The sequence below is a fragment of the Molothrus ater genome, chromosome Z (genome assembly GCF_012460135.2).
Source record: "Molothrus ater isolate BHLD 08-10-18 breed brown headed cowbird chromosome Z, BPBGC_Mater_1.1, whole genome shotgun sequence".
NCBI lineage: Eukaryota > Metazoa > Chordata > Aves > Passeriformes > Icteridae > Molothrus > Molothrus ater.
Window position 1 is genome coordinate 917,511 of NC_050511.2, and position 20,377 is coordinate 937,887.

The following is a 20,377-nucleotide window of genomic DNA, read 5'->3' on the forward strand; positions in this document are numbered from 1 at the left end:
GAGGTCTTTTCCAACCTTTGACTATAATTCTGTGAGTCTGGAGGGACTAGGAGGAAGGGCGTGAGGCGGGAGCTCTGGGGGGAGCGGGAGTGTGGAAGGTGTTGTCGTTTTTAGGAGCTCTGTGAACAAAGACACAGAGTTCACCTTAGAAACAAGGCGTTGTTTATTCAGCGCAGCGTGTGAGGAGGACGTTCCCACTCATCAGCTTGCCAAGGGGTAAAAAGTTACATCTGTTATACAGTAAAGTTCACGTGAACACGCCCGCTTACTGCATATTCTCCGCCCACCTAATGCACATTTATTTGGGTGATGTAATCTTAACGCGCGGCTTGAAACAAGCTCTTTCCTTCACTAGGCAAACTTCTCTCGTACAAGTAATTTCACATAAGTTACGTTTACAAAAGGCGAGAAAAAGCCTGAAAGTCATAAAGGACAGCGGGAGGGGAACGAGAGGGAAGGGAAGGGAAGGGAAGGGAAGGGAAGGGAAGGGAAGGGAAGGGAAGGGAAGGGAAGGGAAGGGAAGGGAAGGGAAGGGCGGAAAGTGGGGGCTGCTGAGGGAAGCAGGGCAGGAAGGCCAGGAGGGGGGAAGAGAGGCGGGATCACCGAGAAGAGCGGCAAGGAAGGGCGGAAGGCGGGACTGCTGAGGGGAACGGAAGGAAGGCGGAATTGCTGAGGGGAATGGGAAGGAAGGGCGGAATTGCTGAGGGGAACGGTCAGGGAAGGGAAAGCGGGATCCCTGAGCGGGGCGGTAGGGGAGGCCAGGTCGCTGAGGGCAGCCGAGCGCGAAGGGAGGCGGGATCGCTGAGGGGAGCGGCAAAGAAGGCGGGGTTGCTGAGAGGAACGGGAAGGAAAGGCGGGGTTGCTGAGGGGAACGGGAAGGAAAGGTGGGATTGCTGAGGGGAACGGGAAGGAAAGGCGGAAGGCGGGATTGCCGAGGGGATCGGTCAGGGAACCGGGCGGGAGGGGGAAAGCGGGATCCCTGAGGGAGGCCAGGTCGCTGAGGAGAGCCGGACGCGCAGGGAGGCGGGATCGCTGAGGAGAGCCGGAACGAAACGCGGAATGCTGAGCGGAGCCGGGTGAGAAGGAGCCGGGATCGCTGAAGGCAGCGGGAAGGGAAGGCCGCGTCGCTGAGGGGAGCGGGAAAGAAGGGCGGAAGGCGGAATTGCTGAGGGAGCCGGGCGGGATCTCTCTGAGGCAGCGTCCTCGGCCCCCCGCTCTGGTTCCGCCCCTGAGGACTTCACTCCCTCCAGAGAATTGTGATAGATAGCATCGACCAACAACTGTCTCACTATTTATTACTTGGTTGTATAAATTCAGTTTATTTCAGCATTTAACAGAAGACAAAGCCCTCAATAAAAATTCAGTTTTCAACATACACATGCTCATGCTGGTGTGTCTTCTATAGGACATTGTTACCCATTACTGCTTTTTTTTCTCTTGGGGTAGGGATGGAGATAATTAAACAGTTTACACTGATCCCAAGCTATTTTTTTTTCTTTTTAGCCACAAATGTAAAGGTTTATTTTACTGAGGACAGGCTGCTTATCTCTCCAAGGAAGGAATCAGCAGAATGTCTTGCTTTTCCACAATTCCTTGATACATAAAAGCTCACAGTTCCCTCTGTTCTTTATCCCCAAAATTCTGAAGAGCTTATAAACAGATTAACATACAAACGAGTTAAAGAAGGACTGTGTTAAAGCAGGGATACAATCCAATCTGTGTCCAGCAGAACTAAGGAGAACAGAAATGTACAAAAGCAGCGCTACAGCATATTATTGAAATTGCTTAGTACAAGAATGTATCTTTTTAGTATTTTAGCAGAAAAGCATGGTGAGGGTGGAAACGTGGCACTAATTCCCCCAGGCAAACCATAGAAAAAGGAGGAAGAAAATGTTCAAAAGCCCTGCTTCATAAGGAATTTTTAATGTCAATAATTAAGAGATTAAAAACAAACCAAAAGAGACAGTTCTGAGCCCAAAAGCTCAAAACCTGGGGTTTTTCATGTTTGCTAGCTGCTCCAAACCACACAAATGCTTGTTCTAGACTTTAAGCGTGGGGTTGTCTTGCCTAACAACCTCTGCAGTAAACAGAATTGCAACATGTGACATAAGAAAAGGGAAAAAACCTGAAACTGCACAATCAGACATAGAAAAAAAACATACTACCGATCCCCATGCCTGTGAAGAGTATTTAAACCTGGCATTCAGAAGTTTCTTTTATTGTTTAAACCACATCATGGGAATGACCTGAGGTTTGTGCAGGCAACTGAAACCCCTCCTGAGGTCTCCACTAGTTTATTGATTAAAAGATAAAGTTTTTGCTGCATGTTTTCAGGGCAGAGGAAAGAAGGTCAGAAGAAAGTTTCTTTCTGGAGCCTACTACACCACCCAGTGCTACAGGCAGTCACCGGTCCAAACTTAGCATAACATTTCAGAAAGCTGTGGGACGATCACAAGTCAGTTTCATCATCAGGAAGCAAGGTTGCTCTTCTCAGTTTATTAAGCAAACACCCCAGAGTAAAGAGGCTGATATCCACTTTCTTCTTTCTTGCAAGTAAGCACACAGACACTCAGCATGCCGAAGAACTGGAAAAGAGGGAATGCACAAGGGACTTAGCCCTGCTGTGTTTCTGTTTCAGTTGTCAGGCTAAACACCCACACAGTGGATGACTTCATCATATGAAAAAAAACTCATTTAAAAATACATCTGCATAAAGTGTTATTTTTGCATACCAATTCCCAGTAATAGTTCCGGCTGGAGTGTCTCCTCTCTGGTTTGTTGCATTAATTAATACATTCACATTAATTACTAGTTATCTTGCCATGGGGAAAATTTCAGTGAAAGGCTAGGATTGTTTGGGGATGAGTTCTCCGAACTATTTAAGCACACCTTTGGACAAGGAGTGCCAGGAATGGCTTCCCAGGGCCAGAGGGCAGAGACAGATGGGATATTGAGGAGTTGCTGGCTGGGAGGGTGGGCAGGCCCTGGCCCAGGGTGCCCAGAGCAGCTGTGGCTGCCCCTGGATCCCTGGCAGTGTCCCAGGCCAGGCTGGATGGGGCTTGGAGCAGCCTGGGACAGTGGGAGGTGTCCCTGCCCATGGCAGGGGTGGCGCTGGGTGGGCTTTAAGGTCCCTTAACACCCAAACCATCCTGGGATACTGTGACTATGATAAAATGGATTCCACATTGAATTTCCATCCCAAATCCCCTACTGTCTTTTGAATCCCTGCCATCATTGTGAGGCAGATGAAATGGAAATAGTGGGTAAAATACAAGTGAGGAACAGAGGACTGAGTCTCCTCCAGAGGCAGAAGAAAGCTGTAGGCTGTTAGGACAGTGAAGATGAAGAAGACCTGAGGTCCAAGGGCAAGCTACTATTTTCCGTGAGGGAAGAGACAGGAGCATTTACCTTTACGATGGCAAACCCCAGGATTACAAGCATGGCATAGCTGATAACGCTCTGCAGCCCAGACTCCAGCTCCTGTGCACAGCCCTGACGTGAAAGAGAGAGGTAAAAACATGTTAAAAGGTGTTCATCCAGATGGAAGTTTTTATTATTTCCCCCCAGCTCTCCCAAGGCAGCGGGGCCTGGTAAGGCCTGTCTAATCAGCACTGCAGGTCTGAGGAACTCCATTCTTGTCTTGCAGACCTGATGGCTCATTTCCTCCTGCATGAGGAGAGGCACTGACAAACTGCAATTTACTGACATTTGCTGCATCTGAATTTCCTCTGGCTCTGGTCATTTAAACAAGAGCCCAAAACTCAGAGCCAGAATGGCCAACAATGGTATCTATAAAAATCAGCTTAGGGCTTATGTCCCAGACTGGAGAACTCGGTATGGAGTTTGGAATCACAGAGTGGTTTGGGTTGGAAGGGACTTTAAAGATCATTCAGCTCCACTCCCCTGCCATGTGCAGGGACACCTTCCACTGTCCCAGGCTGCTCCAAGCCCCGTCCAACCTGGCCTTGGGCACTTTCAGGGGTCCAGGGGCAGCCACAGCTGCTCTGGGCACCCTGGGCCAGGGCCTCCCTATCCTCATATCTGATCTACACTGATCCTCTTCTAGCTTAAAACCATTACTCCTTGTCCTGTTACAACAGGCCCTGCTAAAATGTTTGACCTCATCTTCCTTACAGGCAAACTTGAGGCCCTGACAGGGGTCTGAGGTGTCCCTGGAGCCTTCTCTTGTGCAGGTGAGCAGCCCCAGCCGTGCCAGGCTCCAGGGCAGAGGGGCTCCAGCCCTCAGAGCATTGTCATCCTCCAGATTCAGTGAGGTCAGTCCCAGATGAGTTGTTCCCCTGCCCCAGATCTGTTTAAACAACCACAGCTATATCCCTAAACTGTGCCTGGCGTGCTTCCCTCCATGGTTCCACCTGGCTGAAAATGAACACGGCCCGGCTGTGACCCCGAGCCCCTCATCCTCACCCGTGTGTTGAGTTTCTGCAGCTGATCCAGGTGCCCAGTGCAGTTCTTGGCCTCTTGCTGGCAGCAGCTCTGAGGAACACTGTTGTTCCCAGTGGAATTAAACCACTGGGTGGTTGTCCAGTCGCTGTAGTTCTTAACCCCACAGCATTGAAGCTACCAAACACAGGACAGCGACACAGTAGTTACTGTTACATGACATTATACATATGTATTACTAGTTACATTATATATATATGTTCATATATATGAATGCTCGTGGTGAGTTAAACTTCTCTTAGGCATAGCCAGAGCTGCCAGTAGTTTGCAGCAGATTTACAAGCAGCGGTGCTTCAGGAAAACAATCACAGATGTAATAAATCAATCTCCACACATTATTACATCCCTCTTAGTTTATTCTTTGTGACAGCTCCAACAGGAAGGTGACAAGTTGCAGGGTAGAGTCTTCCATCATCTCACTATTTTATGGTGTGGTGTTCTCAGCAGCAGCTATTCCTGTGCACTTATTTGCTGTGATGCAAATGTCACTCACATCAATCACATCCCTGACATCATGAACGTCACACCCGCAGCCTGAACACACCAGCTCTGCAAAGTGAGGAGCAACCTCAGCTGCCTTGGAGAATTGGATGCTAAACACAGAGCCGAGCTCCAGGATACTGCCCCACTTATCCTCTCCCCACCTTTCCCAGCCTAAATTCCTTGTTTTTTTCCGTTCTTTTCCAAACAATGCCTAAATATTTTCTTACCTGTTCTTGCAAGTAATCCACAACTGTAGACTCTGGGTTTTTGCCATCATACTTCTCAAAGACAGAGCGCATTGTACCTTGCACATCAGTTTTTACCTGTTTAGACAGAGAAAAACAATGCAGATGGTTTTAATGTGAGAGCTGAATATTTTATCTTCTGGTAGAAACTGCAAAAGATCTGTATCTCAAATAAGTCGGGGAGGAAATAAGAAATAAGAAAAATCAAGCAATGTTTTAGACAGAATTCAGGTGGCCCTTAGCCAGAATCATGTTCCTGGGTAGAAGCTTGCTGCCCTTGATGGAAAAGCCCTCCTTTGGGAGCATCAACAACTGTTTAATCCAGCTCAGAGACTGTTGTGATATCTGCCAGGTACTTTATATATTCACTGTGTTCCCAGCAAAGACATTCCCATCCCCATTTGCTCTGCATGTTGCAGGACAGTGGATGAAGTAAAAAACCAAACAGATAAATTGGAATGATCAGACAACGTGAGATCTGTTCTTTACTTTTATGTTGGGACAGAGATGCTAAAAATTCTTAACTTACCTTTTCCCTGTAAACAAATCCCAAGACAAAAGCGGACACTTCTGCAATGAAGATAACCAGGATAATGGCCAAGAACTGAAAATAAAAGAGAGAAGCAGTAAGAGAAAATCCCACAGCACTTGAATTCAACTGCACAATACATATTAATTTACAGCAGTAAGTGATCGTTATCTCTTATTGCCTCTCCAATCAAAATAGTTCCCAGAAGATAATTTAGAATCGAGAAGCTGTGGCTGCCTCGCCCCTGGAATTGTTCAAGGCCAGGTTGGACGGGGTTTGGAGCAACCTGGTTGTATTGGTTGGTCTAGTGGAAGCTCTCCCTGCCCGTGGAAAAGGGTTTGGAACTGGATGAGCTTTAAGGTCCTGTCCAACCCAAGCGTTTCGAGGATTGCTGTGCATGGCTGGGATGATGACTGTGGCTCCACAGGCTCTGTGCCTGATCCTGAACACCGCCACGGTGTGACCTGTGTGAAGAGCCTGTGGAACACTTCACAAGGTGGATGTCAAAGGGGAGAGCGCACAGATAAACCAGCAGCTGAGTCAGGTACGTTGTGCACTCCTTGTTGGCTCACATTGCCTTCAGGGCATGACCTGAGGCATGAAGCTACTCTAAGTGAACCTTTCTGGATTTCTAAAAGTAATTCTGTGAGCAGTCAAGGCACGAGGATTAAAGTCTGCAGAAACACTGATACACATCTGGTTTGCTTGCTTAGAAACTCATATTTCCTCCTGTTCCTTCACCACCTCACTCCTCAAAACTTGCTCCTGCGCTCATCTTCCCCGCGCCAGATGGGGCGGATCAGGGCGTCCCAGCTGCAGGTGACTCGCCCAAACCAGCAGCGCTTATCACCACGACCTTTGCCTGTGTTCGCCTCCCGAGGTCCGGCCGAGCAGCTCCCCTGCCGGCGGGAGGCAGGCGACGCCCGCGGACGGTGGCAGCGGCCCCGCAGTGACACTCACCAGCCCCAGGCCGACCCGAGACTCGCGGAAGGTGGCGCAGCAGCCGATCAGCCCGATGATGAACATCACCACGGCCACGCAAATTATGATCACGGCTGGCAGCAGAGCGTACTTGTCCTGCAGAAAGTTGTCGTAGCTCTTGTAGGTGTTGATGACGTACGCCCCAACATAGCTGAGGCCTGCAGCTGCCGCCTGAAATGCAGTAAGGAAAAGTGATTAGCAGATATTTATTAAGCCTCTGACCTGGAAACTAATCATGGATTGTTTTCTAATAGAGATTTTAGAAATAATGGCTAGAGTGTGCAAAGAACTAGATGGAAAAAAACGCTGAATCTGAAACTATTACCTAATCTAGGCATCAAAACTTGAACACAGAGAAGGCAAAATTCACTGTATAACTCCCTTGCTAATAAGGCACCACAGGAACTCAGGTGAAAGGCTGGTGTCTGTAGACTTGCATCAGTGTCTTTGCAGAATGCCAAGCTCACACTACATCCCACCTAGGGCTGCATTAGCAGGAATCAGATCACCACAAAGTTGGTTTTTTTTTTTTTTTTTTTTTTTTTAATAAACCTTATCCTTTACATTCTCATTAACCACTAAGGCAGGCACAAATGTACCTAGTCTCAACAAAACAGTCTCTCCTTTTCCTGGAGGAAACTCTCTAAAATAATCTCTCTCCCAGAAGAATGTTTTGCTGACTGAGGCCAAGGTAGAGCGCACCAGTGGCAGCTGCCCTGGAGACCAAAGACTTTTCCCCGCTGGACTGGGTATAGCCCTGGAAACAACACCAAAAGGCTCAGCCATGCCCTTGCTGATGGCACAAAAAAAATCTCTCAAGAGCCAGGATGGCTCATCCATGCTCTGTAATCCTGCAGCACAAGGAGAAGGAAGCACCCCCCGTATTCACATTCTGGAAACTTGAAGGAAACCATCCAGATTGTTTTCAACAGGTCACAGCAGGATTTCATCACGCAGCCTTGGAGCAGTTTGTTACCTCCCTGTAACAAACTGCACTGTACATTCTAATTAATCAAACACTCCTCATGCTGGAGCTGGGACTTGCTAATTCCTTGACTTTGTTTGGCTCTTTCCCCTCCAGCCAGGTCTGCCGCCTGCCCTTCAATTACCTCCAAATGCAGGAGCATCCTTTGTTTCAGACAGCTCCCATCCCATAATCCTGCATTCCTGGATGCTGTCTGTACCCCAGAATTACTGGGGTCAGATGCACCAAGTGATGAAGCCAGACACTCAGTACAGGACCTGCAAGGTCCTGCTGCACTGGGGCTCAGATACAGCAGGTCCTCTGCAAAGTGGGATATCAGGAAAAGGAATAGGGTTGCCAATTCTTAATTCTCAGGTTGTTTGTTTTTCTTCTCTACATGCACTGGGTTTTCAAATATGCTAATGATGAAAGTGGTTGCTAAAGCTTCCTTTCATTTTTCCTCTCTTTGAGGGAAATGTCTTTCCTATTTCCCTGTCTACAGGTGTAGGGTGACCATGACTTTTTCCTGTCACCCCTTTTTAGGGATGCAGGGAAAGGATGAGACCACTTTATCTCAAAGGGCATCGCTGCCTTCTCACTTCACCACAGGAGTGAGGAGTTGAGCAGGAGCAACCTCACCTTCTGCCTCAACACTCTGTTTCTGAACTGAAAGTGGGACAGGAAAAGTCCTTGAAATGGCAGCAGCAGTAAAGTGTCCAACAACGGGCCCCTGGCTGGGTAATAATCAACACAGACTCCATGTATTCACAGAAGGCTGATAATTTAATTTATTAAGAAACACGTTGCTTTTTTATACCCTAGTTTGCTACAGGTGGAATTGATTGGTCCTCCAATCCAAACACCATCACCATTGGCTAATTAAGAAACCACCCTTTGGTAAACAAATCTCCATAACACATTCCACATGTTCAAAACAACCGGTGCAGCAAATGAAGATAAGAATTGTTTCTCATTTTTTTCTCTGATCTTCTCACAGCCTTTCCCAGGCATGGCTCTGGGAAAGTTGTTTGTTCCTCTCTGTGGCCAGAGAGCTGCTGCCACTATTAGTAAAGGTGGAGGTGGGGACTCGTCACCTCCACCCTCCTTTGCCTTCAGCTGCACAAAAAGAATGAAGGTGCATGACCCAAAAAGTGTATCCTGTATTTCTGGCCTGGAAGGCTGGATGCATGTGTCTGTCCACCTATTCTCTGCTCTGAGACAGCATCGTCTGGGCAAGGACAGTCACAGAGGGGAAAGCAAAGTTGTGCCAGGGTCTCACCACCACCATCACAACCACAGGGAATGATTCCTTCCCAATATCCCGTCTCACTCCACCCTCTCGCAATAGGAAGCCATTCCCCCTTGTCCTGTCACTCCAGTGTATTTTCCAAAGTCCCCCTCCACCATGGTGAAGAAACATTCTTCATTTTTCATCCATACTTCATTTTCCATCCATTTCCAGTGGGCTCAAAAGGCAATGCAAAGGAAGCAGCACAGGACAGGCTAAAGAACAAAGCTCCCCAGCTGTGGGGAGCTAAGAAAGACCTTGCTGCAAGTAAAAGGCTGCCAAGAATTAAGAAAAAAAAAATAAATTATGAAGCCAATTCACAAAAGGCTCCTAAAGCCAGGACCAGCAAAGCTCCATGACTGCAAGACAAAACCAGAAGGTCTAGTGTTAAGTTCAAGGACCTCAAATAGAAAGCACTTTCACAGTGGGTGTTATTGCAATACTCAGGATTGTCAGAGACAAAGCACAACCAGCAAGAAGTTTACTAAAATTTCCAAGCTTCTGCTTTCAAGCAGAAAAGGAAGCGTAATGAGGCAAAACCAGAAGTCTTTGGGAAAAGACTTAAAGGAAGATGACCTTTTTCCCCCACAGGTACTGCTACAACTTCACCCATGCTTTTTAATTCAGTGGGAAAAATCCTGAAGCCTTGAAGAGCAGGGTCACTTAGGAATAGAAGGCATCACAGATAATGACCTCTTCCCTGATTTTTGCCGGTGAGTCCCAGAGACAAGCATAGATGAAAGCATAGATGAAAAATACTTCAGAACTTAAATCAGAACTCTTCCCTTGAGCCTTTCCAGAGTTCAAGGAAAATTCAAAATCTGGTGGAGGGATTTGTTTCACCCCAACATCACAAAATGTACAGCCCATTCCTAGATCTAAGATGAGATGTACTAAGATGTACTTCTCTGGAAGGACATGTCCTTTGTATTGCAAAACATGGATCTCAAAGTATGTCTGATTAGGTTTCTGTTGGGTCTCAAAAAATAAACAATCACACAAACATAAAGGCCAGTTTGGGCAATTACTTTTGAGGAGAAATAGGTCAAATACCTCCTTTTCCACGATTAGTCAGTCACCTCCTCAAACCCATCCAAAATGACACACAATGATGCTGGGATTATGCCAAGAAATACACATTTTGTCACACTTTTTGCTGCTCTCCTGCTTGTCAGCGTGCTTGCAGCCTGGCCCAGTACCCAGCAGGCTCACATAATGTGGCACAAACCCTGGCACGGGCAGCCCAGGGTGACTCAGGGTGGATCCGGGAGAAGCAGCTCCCCTGGGCCAGCCAGAGCCAGCACAACACCCACCCCTGACCCTGCCCTGCCCTCGCCACCCCCGCTGACTCACCGGCCGCCAGGAAACTGCTCCTGTTTCTTTACAGTGCTGGTGACTTCCTCAAGACAAGACGACGAGATGAGGCAAAAGGAAATTTTGCAAGAAAACCCCTTTCCACAGCTGGGCAACAGATCTGCAGCAACTCTGCTGCCTCGCCCCCACGGCTTGCACCCTTCAGGGACCTAGCGCCAGCATCACTCAATTTTTCATACCCCACACCCTTGACAGAAAGCAGAAGAACTATTTGAGTGTGAAAAAGTGAACTCCTCGTGGCTGAGAGAGAAGAAAGCTGAGCTGTGACAGTCAGCAGACTTTCCCAGGCTGAGGTTTGGGCAGGGCCTGGGCTCACCAAGCCCTTCCATGCCCAGCTGAGCCAGGGAAGCAGGTGCACAGAGGACAGACACGACACGGGGGGAGGACTCTCAGTCACATAACACACACACAGCACCGTGAATATTCACTCCTGCCCATGAAACAGAACCCTGCACTGTCTCACTGATGAAGAACAGGACAGCTGCTGGAAATCACTAATTTTATGTATTTTTTAAAATGCAACAAGCCTCTTTGTGTTCCACTCTTTTTATATGCTGATGACCAAAAGTCCCTACCCTTTCCAGGAGGCTTTTAGCCATGCAAATACTTCATGCCACTTAATCACAGACATAGAAGGGGCTGCTTAAAGCTTCCTCTATACCACTGCTCTGAAATACATGCAAATGTTATATATATATATATATATATATATATATATATATACATATATCTTTTTTTTTTTCTATCAGTGAGGCAGAACAGGTGCTTTTCCACCTTTACTTCTGTGTTTTCATAAGCCAACCTTATGTGACGGCTGAGAACAGAGGTTAGTGTTCGTTCACAGTTATCAGCACAGGCTTCTTTGTCCCCTGCCAAACCCAGATAAGGTACAGCAAAGGAGCCAAACTACCAACTGTGATGTTAAAAGGCAGTGTGTGCTGCTTGGAGGATTTGGGGTACTTTTTAAAAGGTTTCTCCCAGCATCCTCCTATTTCAGAGTGTTGATTCTATGACTTGATCTGTTACCGCAAACTGGTACAAGACTTTATTTTGAAAAGGCTGGAAAATTAAAAATACAGAGTAACAAAGCTGTAGTGTTAAAAGGAGAAACTTAAGAACAGGGTGAATTCCGAATTCACCCCGTGTGTCCAGCAAGATGCAGCCTCTGTACAGTAAAAAACTGAGGCTATGAGACTTACAGACATTTCTTCTTTGTCCAATGGGACTTTCCCAGGGCCAGCACTAATATCCACCACAGCACAAAACTCAGGCTAGCTGGATTTTTCCTATATCATTAACTTTCTATAGGGAAAGAAAGATAAGAGAAATAATACCATTTTTCATGACACAGTAAGAGAGGCTGTCTTCCACAGCAAACAACTTCAAATACAAACTGGAAGAACTATGAATAGCCCCACAAACCCTTTCTGAACCACTGCCACCTAACTCATCATTAGACAGTCATCTCACAGAGCTGCCTGAGTTAATTTTAAGGCTCAAATCCCACTTTTTTTTACCAGTATCTTTGCATAGTCAGATGAAAATTGTTACTTCAATTATTACTTTGCCAATTATAATTAGTACTACTGTGCTGCCCCCATGTCTCTCATATCTAGAGTCAGCCCCCAGCGACACTGGCCTCAGTTACAGCTGCCCATCCTCTCCTTAACACAGAAGACACTCCATGTCTTTGTTTTTTGGCTTTTTTTCTGTGTATAAGAAGTGGTTTTGATTTACCTTGACAGGTAAATCTTCTTCTCAAAAGATTTTGCACATATCCTCCATAAATAATGTATTTTATTACCCAACAGCCAGCTTGCATGGCAAAGAGAATTACTATCTGGCTCCCTTGCTGATTTATTGTACTACAAGATTTATTCTTCCCATTCACTGCCACAGTTTCAAATCCTCCCTGGCTGCTGCACTACTCCATTTTCCGGGAGGCAAAAGGTTTTCTAAAGATTTTAGAGAAAAAGAAAGACACTGAGCACTTTTGAGAAAGCTTTCCTCACTTTATCCTCATTTCAACAAGTTTTAAACTCCCCTTGGCCCACACAGACCAGGCACTTCCCAGAACTGAGGGTCTCTTGCCCGAGGCAAAGCTGGTTTCTCCCAGCAATGAGAGCGACCCCAGCTCAGCACCTCCCATCCCACGTGCACAACTTTCTCTCCCTTTTCCATCCTGGATTTAGAACTCTGCCAGCTGGAAGGGACCTCCTGGCTTCAGCTACCGTTTCCTACCCTGCTTACGGTATTAATTTCTCTAAATGATAAATCAGGTACTGCCACATTTGTGTTCTCTGGCTTCACCCAGGACAGTGTGTGACCGTGCTTGGTCACCCTTGCAGTGAAAAAGGTTTCTGATGTTCAGAGGGACCATCCTGTGCTTCAGCTTGTGCTCACTGGCCCTGTCACTGGGCACTGACAGCATCATCTGGGCAAGCACAGGCGAGCCAGCAAAGCTGCTGTGCCAGGATACCTGTGCCAGGGCCTGCCCACCCTCCCAGCCAGCAATTCCTAATTGCCAAGAGCCCAAAATCTGTGCCTGCCCTCTGGCAGTGGGAGCCATTGCCTGGGTGCTGTCCCTGCAGGCCTTGTCCCCAGTCCCTGGGCAGCTCTGCTGGAGCCCCTGGAGGCCCTGGCAGGGGCTCTGAGGTGTCCCTGGAGCTTCTCTTGTGCAGCTCAACAGCCCCAGCTGTGCCAGGCTGGCTCCAGAGCAGAGGGGCTCCAGCCCTGGCAGCAGCTCCGTGGCCTCCTCTGCACTGGCTGCAGCAGCTCCAGCTCCTTGTGCTGCTGGAGCCAGGGCTGGAGGCAGGATGGGGTCTCCTGTTGGCACACAAACTTGCTGTGTTCCCTCAGATCTTCACATTGTGAAAACGCTGATTTACAAAATAATAAAAACCACTGAACTCAGCAAGCTGGCTTTGGATTGGAGGAAAAAGCACCAAAGCTGTGAGCTCCAACAGGCTGCCCTCGATTCCAGCAGCACCAACAACCCCAGGAGAGAACTCCTGCCAATCTCATGCCAGTCATTACCCTCAAACTAAAACCTTCAAATCAGTTTCCTCAGGTGAGCTACAGAGGTGGGACAGAACCCAGACTATTGTTCTGAGCCAAGTTATACCAAGCCACAGCAGACTCATCAAGGTCTGTTACACCCAAATATTCAGCTGGGATTTACAGCTGTGGGGCATGTTTCAGCCTGCCCTTAAAACACACCTCAGGCTGCTTGCTGGGTATGGTGGGAAGCGCTTGCTTTTTCCTTTTCTTCCTCAAATGAAAACAATGAGCAGCTGCCAAAGGGCTCTGAAAACCTATGTCTCTCTTTCAGGAGAAAAAAATCCCCAAACCTAAACCCACATTTTCTTGCAGTTTACATGCTGCAAAACCACACACTCAGAGGGGATTCTGGGTGTAGTGGGCTTGTTTTCAAGCTATACTAAGGAAATGTCCACCCTAAGTGTTGTTTCAGCATGCTGCCTTCTTTTCTCCAAGCCTAATTCCAAGGCTATTTTTCCATCCCTAAAAGCCAGCATATACCTAAAAAGCACAAATGGTGGGATGCCCTCACGGAGACACTGTACGGAAGTGCAAAGCAAGGAATCCTGCCCCAGTTCCTAATGCTTAAACCCCCGCCTTGGGACTATGGTGCTGCTGTTAATCACAATCACAGAGGCAACGGGACCAGGAGGAGGAGAAACCCATTTGCACTTGTCAGAACCCCCATTTCCACTTGTATTCTCCCCAAATACACAAACTGCAGGGCATGATTTGCAGGGACTGTAACTTCAGCTGAGCATGGATTGATTTATCAGCCAGTGCCAGGCTGTTTTGGATCTGAGCAGCCTGTCTGGACACAAAACACCCTATAGTTCAATATTTGCCTTCTGAACCACCCCAATTTCTCAATCAGCTGCTCCAGGCTCAGACACTGGACGCTGCAACTAAACCAAGGTGCACCTAAATCACAGCAGAGCTAATCCTAAATCTTGCTACAGAGGTACCAAAATGAGCCATTGTAATTACCACATGCACTTTCCACAACATGGAACCACAGAATCCCAGAAGGGTTTGGGTGGGAAGGACCTGTAAAACTTACCCAGCTCCACCTCCTGCCATGGGCAGGTGTTGTTGTTCTGTTTCTAGAGTCCCATACTGTTGTTGTCGGATTTCTAAAGTCCATACCTCCTCCGTGTGTTCTCATGGCTGCAGATCTTCACAGCACAGACTCCTCTTCTGCATGTTTTTCTCTCTCAGGTCAGGGCTCCTCCAAGGCTCTCCCACCCCCTTTTATCCCAGTTATCTTCCTTGGTCACAGCTGCAGCCCAGTTAAGGACATTGCAGCTGCAACCCATCAAGGACAACCGGGACCTCCCGGGGCAAAGCCTCTGTACGCAGATATTCAAATACAATAAATGCATTTTTGCTAGGACTCAAAGCCTCTACTATAGGCAGGGACTCCTTCCACTGTCCCAGGGTGCTCCAAGCCCTGTCCAGCCTGGTCTGGAACAGTTCTGCTTCTCTGGGCAACCTATGCCAGTGCCTCACCACCCTCACAGGAACAATTCCTTCCCGATATCTACCCTGAATTTCTCCTCTTTTCAGTGTGAAGCCATTCTCCCATCACCACAGCTCCTGATGAAGAATCCCTCTATGGTTTCTTGCAGCCCTTGTCAGACATGGGAAGGCTGATTTCCACATGGCCTTCACACATCTTCCTCATCTCCAGGCTGACCACCCCCACCTTCTCAGCCTGTCAAACTGTGGTTTTGGTGACCTTTGAAGAGACCAAAGTGCTCTTGGGGATGGATACACAGCCTGGCCATCCAGGGGTCCCTTCATAGCCACAGGGACCCTCTGGCTGAGGTTGCTCCCTGGAATCTGCATCACTGTCCCAACACCTCCCCTGTGCTGACCACACAGCACCAGCACCTTCATTTTAATTTAGTCTGTGAGGCCCCTACACAATACAGCAAAGCCCATTTTCCTGAAAACCAGTTCAGTTCTGCTTCCTGATTTTGGGGAGACAACTTTACCCTTTCCAGGCACACTCAAAAGGATCACACCAAAGTGCCCAGGCATCCGCCCCATCCTGTGACCAATGCATCATGTGGCTGCTGTGCTCTCACCATTCAGAAACGAGCTGGAAATTATAGAATGGCTGGGGTTGGAAGGGACCTTAAAAATCACCATGGTTCCAACGCCCAAGGAACCCTCCCACCACCTTCCCCTTCCCTTCCTCAATGTAACCTTTGCTATTCAATACATTTTTCATTAAAAGTATCCAGTACATTGTTCATTACAAGTATCCAGATTCCTCTCTGGCTGAGGCTCCAGAGCAAGCATTCCCAAAGTACTCATTACTGGCATGAGTGATTTTAAACCATTCACACATGCAGGAATTTTTCTGGTGGGTAAGTTTAAACCTCCAAATCACTAAAAATCATTTAAAGTGAACCACAGCAATATAGTGATTCCTTGAGCAACCTGTTCTAGTGGAAGGTGGTCCTGCCCATGGCAGGGGGCTGCACTTCTTGCCTGCAGATCAAATGCTGCTCTCTCAAATCCCCTGGTCCTGCTGAAGTCCCCTGGGCAGGAATTTGTCCATATGCTTCTCCGTGCTGTTGGGCAAGTCAAGCAAGGAGGCTGGGGAAGTGCCCACCTCTGCTTAGAAGTGAATGGGAAATCTGGGGAAACAGGATTTTCACTGCAGAAACACCTAAGGCAGCCCTCTGGTGATTAATCAGAATATCTCGCGTTGGAGGGGACCCACAGGGAGGGTGGAAATCCAGCTCCTAGTCCTCAGGACCACCAGTGGGCGCCAAACCCCCTCTGAAGGCAGAGACCTGCTCAGTGACAATGAAACCGAAGGTGACAGGGGCAAGGTGCTGCATGCTTTGAGGTTAAAAGCGACTGGAAGGTGCTTACTGCACATTACACAGAAATACTGGAGCACGAAGCTTCCATCTAGTTTTAACATTCTCAGTTTCTTCCCTTGGACCAGGAAGTGAATCCCAGCATTCCATCTCTCTCCTTCAAAAGGAGCCCATCACATCTCACCCAGCAAAGCCTCCTCAAATGACATTTCCAAGAACATCATGGTCTGCTCTGACCCTTCCTCTCCCTCTTTTGGGACCCATGAGATAAACCTGCATCCCCAGTCTTCACCTGGAGCAGGCCAGCACCCACTTACCAAAACTATCACTCACTTGCACCTAATTGGTAGGTGCTCAAGAGCAGAAGAGGAGGTGGGAAGAACTCCCACAGCCTGAAGCACCACCCCTGGTAGCCTTATAATTAAATAATCTTTAATCACCGAGTTTTTGGGGGGAGTTATGCATAAATCCATAATCGGCAGAATGACCTGCACGTACAATGCTGAGCCTGGTGCTTAGGAGAAAAGCTGTTTTTTCACCTCATTTAGGAAGCCCGATTTGTCATTGTGGAAGATCTGACTTCCTTCACTCTGCATGATAACAATCAGATAGCCAAAAGAGACTTTTTTGCCTTTTTAGGATATTCCTAAGTAATAATTTCTGTCAAAGAGCTACATCTGCACCATCTGCTGACTACGCAGGTGGTGAATTATTTTCCATAATCACTTCTGAGCTGGGAAAGATCTGCAGCATGCAATGTCTGGACATGAATTACTCCTTGGAAAAGGGCTCTGATGTTCTTGGCAAATCCTGTTTTCACAATCATCTGGAGCCTTGTACTTACAGAGCCCTGACTGTTAGAAATGTTCTGCAGGAGCATAAAAGAATCAGTCCCTCCATCTCCACCCTCCTAAACCAGAATTCCAGGTTCTGCAGTTCTGCTGCTGGAATGTGATTACCACACATAATGGTGGCAGCAGCATCTAAATGCCACAGGTACCAGGCTGCACTGCTCTTACTGGGATGAAAAACAACCCAAAGGGCTGCTCTGGGTCACCCCAAATTCAGAGGCCAGAGAGGTGCACAAGGATCATTACTGACCGTCCATGGAAGAAGATGACCAATCACAACTAGAGAGTGCTCCTACAGCAGAAGGAAAAGCACCAGAGACATTTTTAGGAGGATATAAGGCTGTTTCATTTCCAAAAAGCCAAGCAATGATGCTAACCTGAGGCACACCTGTTCTGAGGCTCAGGGGCTTTCCACCATACAAACAGAGGGATGCTGCGATGTTTCTCTGTGGCTACTTCAAAAAAAAACAAACCAGAAGAAAATCGCCACAAACCAAGCAGACACAGTGAGACCGTGTCACCTGGTGTGCAGCAGTGACTCAACTGCAGCTCCATTTGTGCCAGTGGCTCAGGAGCTACATGGAGCACATGCAGCAATAAACTGTGCTGGGCCTCATAAAGGAGGCACAGGATGGAGGGGACGAGCTCCTCACCACAGCCAGCAGCAAGTCATGTTTTTACAAAACGGCACCACACCCCACGAGGCCCCAGGGATTAATTCGAGCAGGATTCCTTGTTTTGCCTTATTTTTTCTCTCCTCATGTAGCCTCTCTCTTTGGAAACCTCTGGCTCTTCTCTTCAGGAAGAGCTCCTGCTTCACCCAGAGCAAGGGGCACTGCCACACTGAGCCCGGCCCGGCCGAGCAGCTCCAGGCCCCGGCTGTCTCCGGCAGGTTGGGGCATCCCTGGAAAAGCCCCATCTGGAAAACACCCAGGTGCTACAGAGCAGCCGTGAGCCCCCAGCCCACGGCCCGACACCCCTGAGCTGTGACATGGCCCTTCCTACAGCAGCACACAAGTCCCAGGGCGGTCCACAGTGATGGTGGGGGTTTTCCAAACTTCCCCATGCAGGGAGAATGCCCCAGCCGGGTTACCAGAACAACCCCCAGCTCTTCTGAACAGCCACCAGCCCCCGCTGTCACTGTCACGAGGCAGCCATGCAAAGAGCCACCGATGCCGACACCCCCAGACCAACGCGGGTTAGACTAAAAGGTATACAAACCACCCTCATTTTCTCACTTGCTTGTAAATAATTATCGCGGAAGGGATTTGGAAAGCCGTAACTGTGCCAAGGACACAGCTGGAACAAAGTTCTCAGCAGTTTTCCTCCCCAAAAGTATCCTCGCCCCAAACACGGAGCAGAGCCCTTGTACAATGCCCTCGCCTTGCGGCTTCATTTCCCTCCGATCACAAAACGTGGCTGTAGACTGCTTTAACTAAAAACACTACTAAAAAACCGGGTACATTAAAAATACGCCACAAAGAAAAAAACGAACAAAAAAAGTAACAAACTCTGACCTTATTTTTTTTTTTCTTAGAAACGTAACCCCCTAAATCTCCTTGTTCTTTCAAAACACGTAATTAGGCGTTGCCACAGAAATGTACGAGCACACAGAGCTAAGCTCCATGCCCGGATGGCGGGCACGTCCCGCAGCAGCGAGTCCCCCTGCCAGACCCCGTCCCGCCCGGCCCGGGACAGCCCCGCGGTACCCAGAAGGCGAGGCTCAGCAGCAGCAGCACGGTCTTGGAGGTGATGACTCCGCAGTCCATGTCCGCGCAGCTCTGGGGCTGTGCCGCCGCCGCACCGGCCCCGGCTCCCCGCGGGGCCGCCCCCGGCCCGCCCCGGCCCTGCCCTGCCCTGCCCTGCCCTGCCCACCCACGGGACGCGTTTCCCCGTGGCCGAGCCGGCAGATTTCCAAGCAGGGGGTGGGGAGTGCCGGGAACAAATGTCAAGGCAAATTATTGGTGATTCAGCGTGGTTTGGGATTTTTTGGTGCTTTTTTTCTTTGTTTTTCCCAAAACTTCTGAAACTTTACAGCGAAGTTACACTAAGCCCTGTGAAAAGCTCTCACTGCAGCACAAAGGTTTACATCAGATTTGCCTTCCAGGGTTGCTAACCCACAGCTATCTCCCCTTCATACAGCCTGTCTATTTTAGTCTATCTGAAGCCAATCTTCCCAATCACATGCTCCACTGAACAGCAGGAATATGTGGATCAGTGGTGGGAACACATGGATCCGTGCTGAGTTAACAACTGGATTCGGTGCCCCGGGCTGAGCCCCAGCGTGGGCAGCAGGGCAGGGGGGATCCTGCCCCTGTGCCCCTGGGCTCAGGTGAGAGCCCACCTGCAGAGCTGCCCCAGCCCTGGCTCCAGCAGCACAAGGAGCTGGAGCTGCTGCAGCCAGTGCAGAGGAGGCCACGGAGCTGCTGCCAGGGCTGGAGCCCCTCTGCTCTGGAGCCAGCCTGGCACAGCTGGGGCTGTTGAGCTGCACAAGAGAAGCTCCAGGGACACCTCAGAGCCCCTGCCAGGGCCTCCAGGGGCTCCAGCAGAGCTGCCCAGGGACTGGGGACAAGGCCTGCAGGGACAGCACCCAGGCAATGGCTCCCACTGCCAGAGGGCAGGCACAGATTTTGGGCTTTGGCAATTAGGAATTGCTGGCTGGGAGGGTGGGCAGGCCCTGGCCCAGGGTGCCCAGAGCAGCTGTGGCTGCCCCTGGATCCCTGGCAGTGTCCCAGGCCAGGCTGGATGGGGCTTGGAGCAGCCTGGGACAGTGGAAGGTGTCCCTGCCCATGGCAGGGGTGGAATGAGATGGTGTTGAAGGTTCCTTTCAACCTGAACCATTCTGTGACTCCACAACACAGGTTTGGACACAGAATACATCCCAAACGCTGGAATGTGAGGCTGAGCAGGTACAGGGAGAGGTACTGGAATTCAGTGACTGCAGAGAGCTGCAAATGTTGCTTTATTCTCACCAGCCAAGCCTCGTGCTTTTACAAACAAGCTGGAGGTGCAGGACTGGGAGCCAGGGGTTTGTTTTTCAGAGCAGACCTTTGGCAGCCCGAACTGAGCTGAACCCACCCCTCGGCAGGGCTGCAGGATGCAGCAGTAATGAGTTTCCTGCCATTGCCCCTTCCCGGCAAAAATCGCTGTGATGCAGCGTCTTCTGGGGGAGATGGATTTTGGAGGGGATGTGCTGAACCAGCTCTCCAGCAGGAAAGCAGGAAAGGGACATTATGGACAGCCTCTGCCCGCAGCCCACGAGTTTAAGCTGCAGCTGCTTTGAAAGGCAGCAGACTCTGCTGGCTGCTGAAAAGAGAAATCTGTG

The 20,377-nt window shown here is 49.0% G+C and overlaps 1 protein-coding gene across 1 annotated transcript; it reads right to left on the reverse strand.

Moving 5' to 3' along the window:
• Window positions 1–1,278: 1,278 nt before the first annotated feature.
• Window positions 1,279–18,867, reverse strand: LOC118699825 (tetraspanin-36-like). Its single transcript, XM_036404017.1, has 7 exons — window positions 18,762–18,867; window positions 6,679–6,870; window positions 5,719–5,793; window positions 5,172–5,267; window positions 4,426–4,578; window positions 3,409–3,492; window positions 1,279–2,585 (listed from the first exon to the last, which is right to left on the reverse strand). The coding sequence occupies exons 1-7, from the start codon at window positions 18,819–18,821 to the stop codon at window positions 2,499–2,501; spliced, it is 747 nt and encodes a 248-aa protein (XP_036259910.1). The 5' UTR covers window positions 18,822–18,867; the 3' UTR covers window positions 1,279–2,498.
• Between the last annotated feature and the right edge of the window lie 1,510 nt (window positions 18,868–20,377).